Source organism: Corylus avellana, chromosome ca5 (genome assembly GCF_901000735.1).
Source record: "Corylus avellana chromosome ca5, CavTom2PMs-1.0".
Lineage (NCBI taxonomy): Eukaryota > Viridiplantae > Streptophyta > Magnoliopsida > Fagales > Betulaceae > Corylus > Corylus avellana.
The window spans coordinates 32,471,435-32,489,965 of record NC_081545.1 but is presented as its reverse complement, the minus strand read 5'-3'; the positions used below and the strand labels follow the sequence as shown (position 1 = coordinate 32,489,965).

General features: G+C 35.8%; 2 protein-coding genes across 2 annotated transcripts; both read left to right on the top strand.

The window, feature by feature from the left end:
- LOC132181307 (transcription factor MYB106-like) lies at positions 1-2,524 on the top strand. Its single transcript, XM_059594470.1, has 4 exons — positions 1-278; positions 373-502; positions 1,212-1,527; positions 1,622-2,524. Exons 1-4 carry the CDS (start codon positions 146-148, stop codon positions 2,237-2,239), a joined length of 1,197 nt encoding a protein of 398 aa, XP_059450453.1. The 5' UTR covers positions 1-145; the 3' UTR covers positions 2,240-2,524.
- A 10,572-nt stretch (positions 2,525-13,096) lies between these two features.
- Positions 13,097-17,682, top strand: LOC132181180 (cystathionine gamma-synthase 1, chloroplastic). The gene is made up of 11 exons (XM_059594281.1): positions 13,097-13,713; positions 13,813-13,916; positions 14,072-14,145; positions 14,248-14,416; positions 14,717-14,776; positions 14,887-15,090; positions 15,196-15,282; positions 15,431-15,538; positions 16,473-16,568; positions 16,682-16,800; positions 17,335-17,682. Exons 1-11 carry the CDS (start codon positions 13,218-13,220, stop codon positions 17,456-17,458), a joined length of 1,641 nt encoding a protein of 546 aa, XP_059450264.1. The 5' UTR covers positions 13,097-13,217; the 3' UTR covers positions 17,459-17,682.
- The last annotated feature ends 849 nt before the right edge of the window (positions 17,683-18,531 follow it).

Below are 18,531 nucleotides of genomic sequence, written 5' to 3'. Positions count from 1 at the left end.
CATTTCTCCTCTGCCCATTTCTTCATTTACAAAGACAAATCTCTTTCTGTGTCTCTGTCTCTCTCTCTCTCTCTCTCTCCTTGTGTTAAATAAAGAAGAGCAAAAACTAGAACTACTTCTTTTGCAGCAAATTCATCACTTCCAAATGGGTCGGTCACCGTGCTGTGACAAGGTGGGTTTGAAGAAAGGGCCATGGACGCCTGAAGAAGATCAAAAGCTCTTAGCTTACATTGAAGAACATGGCCACGGAAGCTGGCGCGCCTTGCCGACAAAAGCTGGTGATTTGCACTGCTACCTCCTTTGTAGGAAATACTTCAAATTTTCTCACTCTTCTTGTAGCCTTTAATTAATTACCCTTTTGTGTTTTTATAGGCCTTCAGAGGTGTGGGAAGAGCTGCAGACTCAGATGGACTAATTATCTTAGACCTGATATCAAGAGAGGAAAGTTCAGCTTGCAAGAAGAACAAACTATCATTCAACTCCATGCTCTCTTAGGGAACAGGTATATATATATATATATAAAGATTCTTTTAAATATATATATATATATATATCTTTTGTTTATGTGTTATTTTGTGTGAACTTTTCCGGTTTTTCTTTCATAAAAATCAAACCTAGCTAGAAGCCAGTTTGCCTGATCATGCTTGCTTTTTCCTTCTTTTATGCCAAGAGTGCTTCAACATATATGATTTTAAGCCTCTTCAGATGGTTCCAGTGTAAAATTGCTTCTTGGGTTGTCCGAAAAAAGATTATAAGAAGATTTGACGCTTCATCTGCCGAGTCTTAAGTTCCTCAGTTTCAACAAAGTTTAGTGTACTTTTTTTCTTTCTTTTTTCTTTTTAATTTTTCATTTTCATTTTCTACAGGAAAGTATAATTATTATATATAGTATTTGAATTCACCCACCTACTACTCTATCACCTACACAAATTCTCGTCTTGACCTAGATTTGACAATGTGCTTTCTACAGTTTCCATGAGTTATATTTTCTCTCTTATTAAATTGGTTGTTTACTTGTCTTTAGATGCAAAAACAAACATAATAGAATTGAAAAGGTTCTATAAAGTGAATTTGTCAAAACGTCATAGAAATTGAGGTTTCTTTCTTGTACATACTGATCATCATAAAACATTGATAATTTCGAGGGTTTTTCTTCTAGTTAATTTTGAGGTATGTCTGTGTTATGTAAGTCTTTGTTGTCTTGTCCTCAGGTGGTCGGCTATAGCTACTCACTTGCCGAAAAGAACAGATAATGAGATCAAGAACTACTGGAATACGCATCTTAAGAAAAGGTTAGCCAAAATGGGGATCGACCCTGTGACCCACAAGGCCAAGAATGATGCCCTACTCTCCAACGACGGCCAATCCAAGAATGCTGCCAACCTCAGCCACATGGCTCAGTGGGAGAGTGCTCGCCTTGAAGCTGAAGCAAGGCTTGTTAGAGAATCAAAGCTACGTTCCCATTCATCATTTCAACATCATCAGCTTGGAAACGCTTCTTCATCTTCTGCTTCCACTTCCGTTCTGGTAATCATTTAATTTATATTTTAATATTATCCAAGGTAAAGGGCACAAGTAAATTTTTTTTAATTAAATACTTATTTAATTTATATTTTAACAGCCTTCAGGGTCTCTGGACGCACTAAAAGTTTGGAATAGTGGGTGGTCTAGATCAGCTGAAGGAAGCGGCGGTGCTCTTGCATCCACAGGAATCGGCGGTGACCTTGAGTCACCCACATCGACACTTACATTTTCGGAGAGTGTGCCGCCGATTATGACGGCCGGAGTCGGGGAGAATCCAATGCCTACGATTGAGTTTGTTGGGAGTACTTCGGGCTCTTCGGAGGCCGGAATGGTTAAAGAAGAAGGGGATCAGCAGGATTGGAAACGATTGGAAAACTCGACCCATTTGCCAGAATACAAAGAGGGCATGGAGAACTCGTTGTCTTTTACGTCTGGTGTTCATGACATGACAATGTCCATGGAAGGCACATGGACTCCAGAATCTTTGAGGACTAGTGGTGGTGGACATGTTCACTTCGGAAATGTGATGGGAGTGGGGGAGGAGGGGTTCACTAATCTTTTGCTTAACAACTCCGAGCGGAGTTTATCAGACGGAGGTGATGATTCTGACAACGGCAGTGGCAGTGGCAGTGACTACTATGAAGACAACAAGAATTACTGGAATAACATACTTAATTTGGTGAATTCTCCGCCCTCCGATTCACCAATGTTTTGAGTTGATCATCTGTTTGCCAAAAATGTCAGAGCCATTATTGTCAGAAAGTGAAGTAGACGTCCACAGTCCTCAAGCTAGCCAAGTGAAGAGCAATTAATTTGTTTTTTAGTTATTATTATTATGGAGAAATGATATTGCCAAAGTAGTTTTGGTTGCTTCCACAAAATTTGATATTAAAAACAAAGCAATAAAATGCTTCTCATGTTTGAAATGCTGTGAAAGCAACATTACAGTTGTTGGCAATCTGCTCTCTCATATATATATATATAAATTGTTCATAGTTCAGCCCTTTGTTCCTTTTAATCTATGCATTTTCATCAAGATCTGAGAGCTCAAGGGTTGAGGATATGGTCCAGTACAAGCTTGAGTAAGTAGTACTGATTCTAGATGGAGTCTCAGAAGTTGCTCACATTAATTCCCCCGTATATTCTTAATTTGTATAAAATATATAATGTCCAATATCTAAGAGATGTATTTATGATAGACTTTATTGCTGTTGGTTTCATGTCACATTCTGGCTTGTAAGCAAGATATTTCTCTCTCTGGCGGCCAAAAGGCACTGGAAAGCAAAAAAAATATATTACAAGGGATCTCTGATTATAAAAAAAAAAAACAACCGTTCGATTTAATTCTTTCCTCTCTCTTTCCCAGCTAGCTCTCTGTCTCCGTCTCTCTAAGTTAATGGACTTGGATTTAATTAATTACCTTGGCACACTCTTTATACTTCACCAATTTGAGACATAATTAAATCTCACAATTACACGCTTAACGCTCTTAATGGCAGAAATGTAGCTGATCACTGATCAGGGGTTGCCATCTTTGTTTGTGGCCAGACCTTTTGCGCCTTGCCAGTTTGAGAGGGGAGATTGTGGGTGACCAACTCATCTTTATCAAAGGTGAGATTAGGGGAATAAACTTTTACCAACAAAAATAAAATGATAACACTCTTCAAATTAATGTTCAAAATGATGTTTAAATAAATCAAGAAAAAGATAACCACATGAGCGAGAAAGCTATATATATATATATACACACATAACTGCGTTATGGTTAATTACTTAAAAGGTAATTCTCTGAAAGTGAATATAAATAATAAATTAATGATTATTTAATTAATATTTAAACATTTTTTCTTACGTGTGAACTCAAGCTCTATTTCTCATCTTGATCTACATTAATTTTTCTTCTAAAATTAATTGAATACTTACTAGAATTGTACCTAATTTTAAATTTAAGTGGTTTTTCATATTACTTATTTAGAATGCTCAAAAAACATGGTGGGTGGCGGTCACTCATCACACGCGATCTAGCTACTCTTTTATGGTCGTGTGACACACATATATAGGCATCGTTTTTGGCAGACCAAAATTATAGGGTGACGGTTGATATAATAGGCAACGCACCCATCTAACAAGTTCGGAGATGAGACACATTTCTTTCACGTTGTCAAAAATCATTCAATTTCATTTCATTTTCTGAAAGCAACTACTTTGATTTTCTTGAAAAAAATCTAGCATATGCCATCATCTATATTCACTACCACCTGAACTTACTTCCATCACCTTATACGTGTTAGTGCGCACCCCCACATAGTATATAATATTCTCTATATAATGGTCATAGGACACAAGTGTAGTAGAGGTCGTGGATGCTCAGATCGATACCACTTTTTATATAGAAAATATTATATACTATGTGGGATATATATATATATTGTAATGCAACTAGCTAAGATGAGGCATATATATGGAAATGGAAAATACTTTAGGTATTACAACTGTTATAACAATTTATTTACAATCTCATGTGGTAGCCTAGCCAACATTATATGAAAATGACCGTCCACATTTTAGTGCATGTATTGCCTCATCAATTTGTAAGGGACTTAATTGTAGTAAACGGTATGGATTGCCGCATCCCCTAATATTAGGCTACTCAAATCATGACACAAAAATTTAGACAACCTAAGAGAGAGGGTTACAAAGTCCACTTTTTTGGGACAGTTCAAGATGCATGATTCACCTTCCTGGGAAAGATGAGCCTCGCAACACCCTTCTTTTAAATTGCTCAAATTTATGTATTATTTAGATAGTCTAATAACAAAAAATTTCAATAATAACAAATATATAGCTAGTATTCCTAGCCGCACTCATTAGAAATGTATCATCTCATTACCCTAAGAGTGCATTCGGAAATGCTATTTCATAGGCAAAATGTGCGATTTTAAACAAATTTGTTATTTTTTAATCCAACTTTTTGAAATCACAAATTTAAATCGCATAAAGCAATTATTGTTACATTATCATGCATGATACCATTTATGATTTATATAAGGGTGAAACTTGTAAGACAAAGGGATTTCGTGCATCATCTTCCATTCTAGCGTAGATCTTATCTCGAGACTCAAATGTAGGGTCTAGATCGTATGGGATAATGTATACAACAAAGGTATATGTGCATATGGTCGAAGAAGAAAATGGTGCTTTTAATATATATTAATTTTTCCTTTTGCAGCAGAAGCACTAATTATAATCCCCCCGACAACAGGTAATTACTAATATGGTCCCCCATTTCGGGTTGATCCTTTGGTCTGCTGACTTCTGATCTTTTCGCAAGAAAAAAAAATAATGGATGCTGGCCAATTAAATGAATGACTCAGACATCTACAACGGGTCTGGGTTCAAAAATTCACACCGTAGGGAAGACAACCCACGGACAAGATTATATATGTTTGTTGCAACGCAATCTGACAATTGTTGTAGTTTAATTTTATTATTATTCATGTTCAGATTTTTTATTATTTAGAAAGAGACTTTTAAAATATATTTCTGTAAATTGCGGGAAAAAAAATGTTTTAATCATATATAAGAAGAGCATCTCCAATTAATAAATATTTTCTTTAAAAAGAATGTTATATATATATATATCCATGGAAGTGGGTTGCAGGCATGCATGACAAAACAATCTTTTGGAAAAAATAAGAGCAGGGTTTCACATGCTTATAGTCATCGAGGGGACTGAATTTGACATTTGACAATGCATGTCTTGTTATATTACATATGCATTCAAGTGCACATTGGTGCGTCGCATTCTAGGATCATCACTTTCTTTTCAACATGTTACATATGTACGTGATTTGTATGATAAATTTCTTTTTTCTTTACTCCCAACCTGCCCAAATTTATCGGTGATTCGATTGAGGAAATTTACAAATCTATATATACTAACATTTGATATTGGAGAATATATATGCCACAAATCATCAAAGCAAATCATGCCATGATTTTTTATTTATTTTTTTATTACAGTTAATGCATGGTGACCTAACCCAATGGGTGAAAAAAAAAAAAAAAAAAAAAAAAAACATACGTGGGAGCACGTCATGATATGTCATCTCCTAATACTGTAAAACAATATATATGTTGGGTTTTAGTTTTTCAATATATATATATTGAAAGTAATATTTATTCTCATTAAATGAGAGGATACTCAGATACTGAATCCAGGCTGTGTTGAAAGCAGTGGAGCAATGGTGAAATTGTGGCCACGATTTAGATGTCAAAGACACAATGCACATCTTTGTGTATTTTTTTATTTTTTCCATTTTCTATATACTTCTTTTTAATGTACAAAAGCATTTATTTCAGTGGATAATGAACCTCACATGGGTCTTAAATTGCCTCGACTGAGGCCAACTGTGCTTATTAAATGAGCTCGATCTTCTTTGCAAGTTATGTATGTGCTCGATCCGTACCAACGTAGACCTGATCAAAATAGTTTGCATAATTTCAATGCAACTGTGAACTGGCTTCTCTTTGTACCTTTGAGTTGTTGCACTAGCTTCTGATTTTCATCTCTTTTATATATTTAATTGTGTTTAAAAAGAAAGTTTTTATGTTAAAATAAGTTTTTGGAAAAAAGTTTTATTTTTAAATTTTTGTCAAAAATGTGTTTTGGTTATTTTTAAGCTTTTTAGGCTCTTAAAAGCGTTTTTAATTGTTTTACCAAATTAATATTTTTTTCTTCAAACGAATTTTTTGAGTGTTAAAAGCACTTTTATGACCCTCAAACGCAATTTTAAACAGGCTCTTAATGTAATAAATGAAAATTTCTATAATATTCAACATTGAAACCCACTTCATTGGTAGAAAAAAGTTATAACACCTTATATATATATATGTCCATATAAGAGGGGGAGGAGAATTCGAACTAGTAACTTTCGTTTTATGAGACGTTTTATATATATATTTGACATGTTCACGCAAGAGAGGGAGAGGAATTCAAACTAGTAACCTCCGCTTTATAAGACGTAAAAAAACATTTTAATGTAAATGTAAAAACAATTTTAAATATTTTATGTTTTAACTTTTATCATTCATTCATATGTCAATGACACTCCAATATTATTTGAGGACAAGTGCTCAGTCACTTTTATGGATAAATGTCGATTCAGCTTTAGAAACCACTGCATTGAATTTTCAAAGAAGGAGGAGCTTTAATGGAAGAACGAAGAACAAGGAAAAGAGGGAACAAATTCACTCATACAAATAAATGCAGGGCAGAGTGAACCCCTTTCCATCAGAAGCAAAAGACTTTCAACAATCTAACTTAATTATCTTATTTCTTAAATGCAATCTTACCTTGAGCTCAACCAAACATGCATGTGAAGAAAGTATTCCAATTTTCTTTTCTTCGTTTTCAGCCGCCATCAAATTTGAGTTATCATCTTTCGCAATTGGTTATAGGTTCACTACCATCGATAAATCGCCACTTATTCAAAAAATCTTAAGTTTATATAAAATGGTTGATTTAGTTAATATTTGAACGCTTTCCTCATCTATCACATTAAATATTTAATTGAAAAAAAAAATTATGAAGACAAATATATTTATTTTGATATCATATTAAATCATTATTTATTTTAAAAGTTTAAATGAATAAAAAATAATTGATTTTTATCATTTAATTTATATTTTTTTATTGTCGAGTCAATTTGACCTAACTCTAAAGAGAGTTCCCTAGTAAAGGAGCCAGTGGTTGTTCAACCAACCGGCGGTTATATAACTGAATTTTAAGACACTCTTTCAAAAGATTTTTGGAAGCACTTGAAAATTAAATTTCCAAGCAGTATTCCTTAACAAGTTAACTCCATAAAAGCATCCATTTCCCTTCTCCTCACATTGAATAAAAACAATAAATAAATAAATAAATTCATAAAAGCAAAAGCTAAAATAAAAGTGAAATGAATTAAAAGCAGTGGTACTATTTTTCTTCTTCTTCTTTCTTTTTGATAGTCCTCACATTGAATAAAAATAAATAAATAAATAGATAAATTCATAAAAGCAAAAGCTAAAATAAAAGTGAAATGAATTAAAAGCAATGGTACTATTTTTCCTCTTCTTCTTCCTTTTTGATAGTACATAGTTTTTTTTTTTTTTTTTTTTCATCATAAATTCCCTTAATGGATTGCAGTTGGACAATTTATTTGAAGTAAAATTTCTCTTTTAAAACTACCAATTTTTAGAGTTCGGATTTGAACAAATTTCTATTTTCCCATGCAGTGAAAAGAAGAAAACTAGTAGGCTCCGTTTGGTAATAGACTTGTACTACTAAAACTTGTTTCTTATGCATCAAACATCCCCGGAATATCACCCCACCAGAAGCCCATTTGCTAGACTTTGAGGTGCCAAAACCAGTATGATATGGAGTTAATAACACAAACACTTCCTTAGGGCATCAATCACTCGTGTTCTGTTTCTTCAATATTAGGAAAAAATTTATGCAAATTCAGAATAGTGAAATGAAAAAGTGAATTTCTAAGAGGTAGCTCAATCGGTTAAGAATCACACCTCATAAAGTAGATGTTATTAGTTCAAATTCTTCTTCCCCTTCTTGTATGTGAACATGTAAAAAAAAATAATGAGAAAGTGAGTTATCAAGAAGTCATTAATTCTAACCAGTTTTTCAGGCTTGAGAGGGCATTATTAGCATTAAGTACAATTATTATGTTGGTGGGTTACAGTTACAGTTATCAAAAAGGCCAAATCATAAAGTGAAGTTGCAAAAGCAAGGAACTTTTAAGTGAGATTTCTTGTCCCTTTTAAGCTACAGTATGAGAAGAAAGTTGAAAAAAAAAAAAAGAAAAAAAGTGAAGGTAATCAATATTTGCAGGAAAAAAACAAAAAAGAAGCACCTACTTTCTTATCGTCCATTGCTTACGCAACACAACACATATCGACAAACCCTCAATTCCAACTACATTGAATTAAAAGCCGAAACACACACAAACTTATTTAATCTTATACACTTATTTCGACCTGGTTGAAACCCAACGCATAAATACGAACCGTCATTCTTAATTTTCATGGAAAAAAGATTTTTGGACAATTTTATATCCGTACTCTGATACCATAAAAAAATTTATGAGTCTAACTCATCTTATAAAACTGGTTCTATAAGAGAGTGTTGTCAATTCTTTATAAATATGCCCATGGTCTTATCCACATGTAACATAGGATTATTACTCAACACCCTCCTTCATAGCTAGTATTTTTTTTAGTCTTTGTCACAAGGTAAATAGTGTGAGCTCCATTCATCCTGTGGTACGCTCTGATACCAATTATTTAACATGATATCAGAACTAAAGGTTCTAAGATCGAACCTTGACTCCGTCAATTCACTCTATTTAAATTAAATATTTCACGTATTAAGTATCACTTATTAAAAGGGAGTCTATAAAGGGGAGTATTAAAGTATTAATTAAATTATTAGATTTACCTCTTTATAAAAATTTAAGCTTCTAAAATAGACGATAATTTAATAAAGTTGAATGAAGCAAATGCGTCCAACCGTCTAAAAAAATAAATGGTCGGTATGAGTTTGTTGACAAAGGAGCAGTTAATGGAGAAAAGTACTTCCCGTCCGGTATTGCATGATTGGTCTCTCCCCGCTCGAAGAAAAGTTTGATGTAACGATTAGATAGCATTTCTCAAGGTTGGCGATGGTTTGTCGGGACTCGATATGGCTCTGTCGGCCAGGTGTGGTCCAAGTTTGGCCAGGTTTGTGACCCAAATAGGGCAGCAGCCCAGGAAGCAGTCGACTTGGGTGTTTCCAAATGATCCATCTTGGCTCTTTCCGGGTTATAAATTTATTATCTTAATTATAATAATTAAGCAACAAGTGTTTGTTTTGTTGTTAGTGCTTTCATTATTTACTAAAATACATTTTTATATTTAGTAGAAGCAGGAACTTTAAGACCCAAAATCTGCTCTCAACTTTGTATATTTATTCATTTTGTTGAATTGGTTATTTATCTTTTAAATTTAAATTTTTAATATTTTTATTTAATTTTTGTCTAACTCTATCTTTTTAATCTTACCAACGATGAAATCAAAATCCTAACAAAAAAAAAAAATAGAGACCATACTGTGAATCGGAAGATCCCAAATGAAAAACCTACAAGCCCAAAAGGCCCAAAGCTAGTTAACTCACTGACTCTTTTTGCATCCTTCTGTGTCCATGGCTTCATGGTTAAAGGGCCCACCTTGGTCCATTTCAATTGCTGCTCATGGCATTTATAGCCTATGGGCTATGGGCCACTTCGCTTGCTCAACACTTGAAGGGCCATAGATCACTATTCATACTACTTTTTGAACTCCAGTTTCATCCTTCGACGCATCCTTCAAACACCAAAAACACATAAATCAATACAAATAATTTTTACATTTATGTCAAAATATATATATATTTTTAAATAAAACCCAAAAATACCTTTCAAAGGCCTGCAATTTGTTTATGAGTAGACATTATTATAGTGCCTTACAGCATGGTCCGTTGATGTCTCTGTCTTAATTGGACAACTTGCAATTGCCAATTTTAAAAGGCCCTCATCATGCAGTAGAGAATTACAAGAGCCACAAGTATAAATCTGACCTTTTATTATGTTTTTGCCTTTTGCATTTTCAAAGAATGATTGTGCTAGAGAGAGAAAAAGGGGACAGAGATAAGAGATTCCTTCTTATTGACCTCAATAACTTGTGGGGGAAAAAAAAAAAAATCAGAGAAGAGCTTGAAAAGGAATCAAATATTTAATCATTTTTATTTATTTATTTAGTATAAAGACTTTATTTTGAAGAAACCATATGTGCTATAAATATTTTATTTATTTTGATTGATTTTTATCAATTAAACGAATTTGAGAATATTATTTATTAATACAGTTTCTCAAGAGAACTCGGTGGAGGTGCTCCGGCAAATTCTCCTCGTATGCCTAAGTTATTAGCTCATTTGATAATACCAATTATTCATTAAAGGGTTTGTACTTAGTGTAATGGCCTAACATAATATATTGGTTGAGAATTAGGGATTTGACATGGAGAGTGATCTTCATGTGGTTAGAGTCTTTAATACGGTCTTATCCTTATTTAGAGAAGATATCTGTATCTCCGCTTACTATGGTATTTCCTTGTGAATATCTTCATTGGAGATAACACATGCACCATTCCTCGGGACATTGTTGTCCCAAATGCTTTGACACCCGTAGTTGTTCCCAGGTGGCACATGTTCCTGGGATACTTCCTATCTGCGCATTTGCTATATTCTTATGAGTTTGAACATTGAGCCTTATTCGAGCGAACCCATCCGGTATTAAAATTCCCAATGCCTTTTTCTCTCCGAGCTAATGCCGTGGCCCAATAGTTATAGGTCAAATATCCTTAACATTATTGTTCATCAAGAGTAATAAAAAAAGAATAGTATTATATTTTATAATTATATCCTATCCGTAAATATTCATATCATGTCAGTCCTGACAGTCCATCCATGTTCCCCTGAATATCACGTTGTACTGCATTTTTCTCTTTTTAACTTTTTAAGGTCCTAGAAAATTTATGATCAGAAGAATGAAAACGTACTACCATTTCCATTCAGAAATATGCGACAAACAGACAAGTACCAACCAAACATATATTCAAGTTGCAAAATGGGCCACGTTGTTATTCTATGTTGATCTATTAGATGAGCACCAATTGGGTGTTTTACACATGGCCAGTGGGCACTGAGAAATAAAACTAAAAATAAAAATATTTATAAACAATTCAAATACACACAAAAAAAAAAATTACATTTATGAACATTGTTTAAAATAAACAATTCAAAATACATTAACAAACGGCGATGGTAGTGTTTTTTTTCCCTTTACCGATCCGATTTCATTTGCTTGTGCCTGTATTGATAGGCAATTAAGCAACACTTAGAGCATTCGCTACTTTAACCCAAAAATTAATCCGTTGCTACAAGCTCACCAAACATTTAAAAATAAAAAATAAAATTGAATCTTAATAAGACACTTAAAAAAGAATATTTAAATAAAATAATAATAATAAAAATTTAAAATAGAGAACATGATATATGTATTTAAAATAAAAAAAGATAGATAAAAAGACAAAAAAAAAAAAAAATATTAATTAAACTTCCATTTTAGACTTCATCTTTTTCCTTGGAGCGAGAAAAATGGGAAGGCCATAAGAATCAGGTGGACCTCGTTGTCCTACACAAACTAATTGAAGACGCTTTTTCCCCACGTTTATCCTCCTTTCGTTTACTTTTTTGTTGGCTTATTTTGACTGAAGACGGTTTTCTTCGTTTTTAAAGTTCTTTTAACCCCTTAAACTGTAATTCCAATGATAATTTATCACAAACTATTAATTAAGATAATTTACTTCATAAATTATCAAAATAATGACAGTATACCCCTCAAAGGCCGGTGAGAGGTGGCTGAAGCCATTTCCATGGCCCTAGGGAGTGGTTTGGCCACCCCCTAGGGCCAAACCCATAAATGTCACCCCCAAGGCTAGACTGGGATGGTTGGCCACCTCCTATAGAGTGGTTCGGCCACCTCATATTTTTTAATAATTATTTTTATTATTTAATTTTATATTTATCTTTTAAAAAATAATAATATTTTATTATTTTATATTAAGTGAGACACGTGGGCCAATGGCGGTGATTGTTGGATGAAAATAAATAATCAAAATTTCAAAAAAAATTGGTGGAAAATTTTCCCACTTTTGCCCGGGATTTCAATTGTTGGGTACGGGGGATTTTGGTCATAGTCTGGTTTTCTTATTTGCCTAGCCAGGTAGTTTTAGAGAAGGAGATGTGTCAATTATGAGATTCATTAAACATAACCACGATTCCTAAAATAGTTTAAACACTTTAATAAATCATTATCTTCATTTTCTTTTTAATAATAAAGAGCCTTTACCAATTGTTAGTTAAAAAAGACAAAGAAAGGATTTAAAAAAAAAAATTTAGTTTATTTGCTGTTATTTTAATATAATTTAATTAATGGTTAAGAATAAATCTTAAAATTGACTTATTTTAAAAGTTTTTAATAAAAAAAAAAATTTAAAAATTCAATATTAACCATTAATTAAAGCACAACCTAATAAAAAAAAAATCCTTGATTCCTGATTTAAGATAATATTAAAAAGTAGTCGTACATAACACAATCAAGAGTCAAGATTCAAGACTGCATTAATTGAACCAAACCAAGCACGGCGCACGGCGCGCCGCTAAGCACCATTACAAAGCCGATCGTTAAAGCTTTGAACGCTTCCTGATTACGCCACGTCATCATCAGCGCAAAGCAATTGTAGGTCCAATCTGACGTGTGAAGATCTTACCGAGATACTTAAACTACAGCTCCGCTATCGCTGTTATACACGTCGGCCAATCCCGTCCACCAACACGGGCTAACCGTAGTTGGTTACGAAAGCGAACTCTGGTTAAAAATAAATCATCGAAAAATCGAAAACGACAAACAAAAGCCGCGTATTAAACCCGCGTCGTCAATAAGTCTAGGAGAGGCCTCCGCCTAACAAAACCAAGCCAAAGCAACGAGTCTTTCACCATTTCTTTGACACAGAGAAGGCGACGTCGAAAGGTAGAGTCCGAGGTAGAAGATTGTCTTACCAGAATGGCCGTGTCCACGTGTCCTAAGGTTTTCCCCTCCTTCGAGTGCCGCTCCGAGTCCGACTTCTCCGGCGCGCCGAAGGTTGGAGGGGACGGGAGGCAGAGCCGCAGCCGATTCTCTGAGCGGCTCAAGTCGGCGCGCGGAACGGCGTCGTTCCAGGGCGGCCTCTCCTCGCTGATCTTCCGCTTCCCGCCGAACTTCGTGCGCCAGCTTAGCACGAAGGCACGCCGGAATTGCAGCAACATCGGCGTGGCGCAGATCGTCGCGGCGTCGTGGTCCAACAACCCCGCGTCGGTTCCGGCGGCGGCTGCATCAGCAGCCGCCGCCGCCGCCACAGCCGCTACCGAACCGATCTTACCATCGGTCGTGGATGACGTGGCGTTGGTGGACAAGAAAGTGGATCTCGACGTGAATGTGGCTGTAGACCTTGAGCTTGAGGGTTTAACCAATTCCAAGCGCTCGGTTTTTAGCTCCGATGGGAGCCTCGCTATTCATGCTGGTAACGAAACCCTCATCACGTTTTCTATTTTTGTTTGTTTGTTTGTAGTTTATTGTTTGATTCTTGTGTTTAGCTTTGCATTCTGGTGGGGTTGTGTAGGTGAGAGATCTGGACGCGGTATAGTGACTGATGCGATTACCACACCGGTGGTTAATACTTCTGCCTACTTCTTTGACAAAACTGCTCATCTCATTGATTTCAAGGTGAGCAAATTGCGATTTCTTTTTGTACAGTTTCAATATTTTCAGCATCATTTATTTGTAAAAAACTTTCTAAAAACCCTGTTTAGAATGTAATTTTTTTAATGGGTTTTCTTTCTTGGATTGGGTTAATGCGTCTATGATCTTGTGGGGCGTAGGAGAAGCGCAGGGCTAGTTTTGAATATGGGCGCTACGGAAATCCTACAACGGTGGTTGCAGAGGAGAAGATAAGGCATGTCTTTTTTCCTGCTGCCTAATTGTCTTTATGATGTGCGTCTGTTGTGATTGAGCGTTTTGTGAGGTTGAGTTTTGCGCTTGTTGTTCCTGTATGCAGTGCGCTTGAGGGGGCTGAATCGACCCTGATAATGGCATCTGGAATGTGCGCTAGCACAGTCTTGTTGATGGCACTGGTTCCCGCTGGTGGGCATCTTGTGACGACGACGGATTGCTATAGGAAGACTAGGATATTCATTGAGACCATTCTTCCCAGAATGGGGATCACGGTATAGGTTCTGCACCTTTTGCTTTATCATTTGTTGCATGCTGTTGGTAATGTGTTTTGGGTCATGTTCTCAATCTATTGGCGTTTTTAAATGAGAAAGATCTCAATAATTGTGCCCTTGTTTTGGAAGTACTTGTGTTCCCTAGAAGAGTGTAATATATTGGGGGGCATTGGGTATTTTGGTGCTGCCTTTTAAATTCAACGAGTGTTTTGTTGTGGAAACACCTCTTTCTTCCATATTTGGGACCTTAGCTCTGTGGAGCGATAACTTACTGCTAATTATAATGCTCACCCTATGCAGGCAAGCGTCATTGACCCAGCAGATGTAGGAGCCTTGGAATCTACTCTGAATGAGAACAAAGTCAGTAATCAAGATAGTGGTTAGCTTGTTATCTTTAAGTTCTTTATTGACTACTTACTTTGGTGAATGATTGGTAATCCTTAGTTGGGTGGCATTGTACTTTCATGCAGGTTTCTCTTTTCTTCACAGAGTCTCCTACCAATCCATTCCTAAGATGTGTTGACATCAAGCGGGTTTCAGAGCTTTGCCACAGGAAAGGAGCTTTGGTCTGCATAGACGGTACCTTTGCAACACCTCTCAACCAGAAGGCCCTTGCCCTTGGAGCTGATCTTGTTCTACATTCTGCAACAAAATACCTTGGGGGCCACAATGATGTAAGTTGGCTTTTATTTGCAACTACTTTAGTGAGAAGAATACAAACAATTAGGCTGTCAATGATTATATAGCTAAGCATTAGACAAGCGTTCTTCCTGTTACAGGTCATAGCAGGTTGCATTAGTGGTTCCATGAAGTTGGTCTCAGAAGTTCGTAATTTGCATCATGTTATGGGCGGTGCACTCAACCCAGTAAGTAATTTTTATTAATCAGCATCATGAGGTGACATATGGTTTTGACACTATACTCGTTCACAAGATCTGTGGCTTTTATTATCCATCGCAAATCTCATGCAACTTAAGCTCCAAATTAATGATTTGTACTCCTTTTCCTCCACAGAATGCTGCGTACTTGATCATCCGAGGCATGAAGACACTACATCTTCGTGTACAGCAACAAAATTCAACAGGACTGCGGATGGCCAAAGTTTTAGAGGCACATCCTAAGGTATCACTTGCATTGATATTTGCAACTGCAAAATTACTTGTGGAAAACCAAATCACAACCATTGTGCTGCCACTACTATATGTTTCATATTGAAACACAACAGCATCATTCCTGCACCACCATTTTCCTGCTTGCCTTCTGCTTTGATAACCCTAGTATCATTATAAAAATTTCCAAACCTCACTACCAGGACTAAATTAGAGTACCCTAAAAACCACATGCCATTGCTCAATGGCTGTCATCTGTATACATGCAGTAGTAGCATCATCTACATATCTGACACCCCAGTAAGTTAGTCTCAGACTGGGAAGATGAATTGCCCACATGGTGTGGATGGTTTATAAAGGTGATATGGGTTATAAGTTCCACGTTGATTCCTTACTAGATGAGAGTCGAGACTGAGCCCTATAAGCGATTCTAAAGTGCAAGAATTGCAACTTGACTTGTTCATTTGAAGTGATAGCAAATTTGCCTAGTGCTTTCCCTGAGTCATTAGAACATACTTTGTTACTTAAACTTATTTACGAATTGGTTGCCAATGCCACCAACATCTTGACACCTCCATGTCAGATCACTAACCTTACCTCGTCATTTCAACGGCGATAGTTGCGTGGCTAACTCGTCTCTCATGCCACCACACTATTTTGTATGTGCCTGAGTTATGCTCTCACATATGCATTGATATATGTGTTAGAGAATAAAAGCCATACTCAACATTGTTCTTAATTAGCATCTTTGAAACTTTCTTCTTTGTATATTGATGATGATCATCATCATCACTATATGCTTTATAATATGTATTATTGTGTTGATCATCACAGCATTAGTAATCATTGAAGATGTTATAGGAAACATGCAAAATATTTGGAATTAGTTTTGATCTTCTTGTCTGGTATTTCGATAACTGACATAATCGCATAATTATTATTGGCAGGTGAAGCGTGTATATTATCCTGGCTTACCAAGTCATCCTGAATATGAACTCGCCAAGCGACAGATGACTGGCTTTGGTGGTGTGGTCAGTTTTGAGGTGAGCATAGCTAACTGCTTTAATGTGCTGGCTATCATGAATTTTCTAGTTTGTGTGCTTCCATATAAGGCATGCCTTGTTTGATTATCTGTGTTTGTCGCTCAACTATGCAGGTTGATGGAGACCTAGATACCACCATAAAATTCATCGATGCACTCAGAATCCCATATATTGCGCCATCATTTGGTGGCTGTGAGAGCATTGTGGATCAGCCAGCGATTATGTCTTACTGGTATCTCCTCAAGTTCCTTTTCATATAGCTGCCTAAATTTACTCTATTTTTATTTGGAATGGTTATTCTGTCAGCACAGTAGAGATACCTTCCCAATCAAATCAACTGCCCTCTGTCGGTGGGGAAAATACTAAGATGGATGGCTAGGGGGCTTGTCCCTTTACAACATTGGTGTCTGCTGTCTGCTGTCTGCTGTCTGCACTATGTTGTAGTGAATGACCTGACTGTTCATCAATGTGGGAATCCACAACGTTTCACGTGGACCCTCACATATTTAATGGTTTTAATCTTTGCGTTAGGGATTTAAAATTGTAGGGGATATTTTCCTGTTTTTAGGACAATGCAACCCCTAAGGGGAAATGGCTGTTGTAGACTGCAGAATGAAAATAATATAGATTTAAAGGAGTTGCCAAATTATGCAGTTCTGCAGACACTTAGACACCAGCACTTGTTGATAAATCTGCCGGTTTTTAAACTAATTGAAGCAATGATAAAGTTGATTTGTTTACTTATTTTTCAATCATTTTGAAACAGGGATCTTCCTCAGCCAGAAAGGCTCAAGTATGGGATTAGGGATAACCTGGTTCGATTTAGCTTTGGAGTTGAAGACTTCGAGGATTTGAAGGCTGATGTTCTTCAAGCTCTGGAATACATATAGGCGCATCATTTGCAGGCCAACGGTCCAGGATCTTATAGGGCGCATAAAACCTACCATGTCCCTTCCTTTTTAATAACTATTAAGAGTTGTTTTTTTTTATTTTAATTTCCTACTGTTTAAAGTAGAAAGGACACGTCCACAAGTCTGATTGGACTAAGAAGAAATGGTTTAGCAATAAAATAAACCTCTTGACAGTCCAATTCCAATCAATAACTTAAATGTCATCTAATGTTGTGTTTCCCCACCCCCCCCTCCCAGCCTCCCTCCCCCCTATTGTGATGATGCCGATCTGTTTAAAGTAGAAAGGACAAGTCCACAAGTCTGATTGGACTAAGAAGAAATGGTTTAGCAATAAAATAAACCTCTTGACAGTCCAATTAGTTTGTGTAATTGTTAATTTGAGTTGCAGGGAACGATCAAACGGGCACTCAATGGCAATTCAAAGCCTTTACTAGCATATTGTATTATTTACTCCACAGAGCAAAGTTTCTGAAAACTAACATGTTCACAGAAAAGGATGCTGGATGTCTCATGTTCCAAGAGAAGGAAGAGGGAGATGGTCTCAGTTCACATAGCATGATGATATTATTAATGCCCACGTGGGGGAATCAGGATGTTTAATAGATTAGATTTTAAGATTTTTTTTTTTTGATTTGAAAGAAAAAATTATTCCTACTTTAGTATCCCAGCAAAGAAAAGAGAATGACGGAAGATTATAAATTATAATGGAATCTTAAAAAGAGCACCTCGTGACAAATTTCTGAAAAGAAATATGCTGCTACATTATTTTTTTTATTTAAATGCCATGTTCGTGGCCTTCTTTTACAACATGTCAGATACAGTGGAAGGATTTAGAACCCCTATAAATTACGTTAATCAAAGAAAACCTATGATCATAGGATCGTACGTACTCTTTCTTCTGTCCTTAAAACTTTGCCTCTTTTGGGTCACCTGTTGCCGGCATTTTCTGTTTTGTGGGAGAGATCATCACCTCTAAAAGATTGATTAGATCGTTATTCGTTAGCTGCAGGCTGGATTATTGTTTTTATTCACAAAAAAATAATAAAAATAAA

What these genes read in the sequence shown, in the direction of transcription:
- LOC132181307 (XM_059594470.1), top strand. Translation starts at nt 146, where the DNA reads ATGGGTCGGTCACCGTGCTGTGACAAGGTGGGTTTGAAGAAAGGGCCA. An exon ending in CGCCTTGCCGACAAAAGCTG is followed by an intron (nt 279 to 372) that starts GTGATTTGCACT and finishes GTGTTTTTATAG; the next exon opens with GCCTTCAGAGGTGTGGGAAG. An exon ending in CATGCTCTCTTAGGGAACAG is followed by an intron (nt 503 to 1,211) that starts GTATATATATAT and finishes TCTTGTCCTCAG; the next exon opens with GTGGTCGGCTATAGCTACTC.
- LOC132181180 (XM_059594281.1), top strand. Translation starts at nt 13,218, where the DNA reads ATGGCCGTGTCCACGTGTCCTAAGGTTTTCCCCTCCTTCGAGTGCCGC. An exon ending in ACCTTGGGGGCCACAATGAT is followed by an intron (nt 15,091 to 15,195) that starts GTAAGTTGGCTT and finishes TTCCTGTTACAG; the next exon opens with GTCATAGCAGGTTGCATTAG. An exon ending in TGGGCGGTGCACTCAACCCA is followed by an intron (nt 15,283 to 15,430) that starts GTAAGTAATTTT and finishes TTTCCTCCACAG; the next exon opens with AATGCTGCGTACTTGATCAT.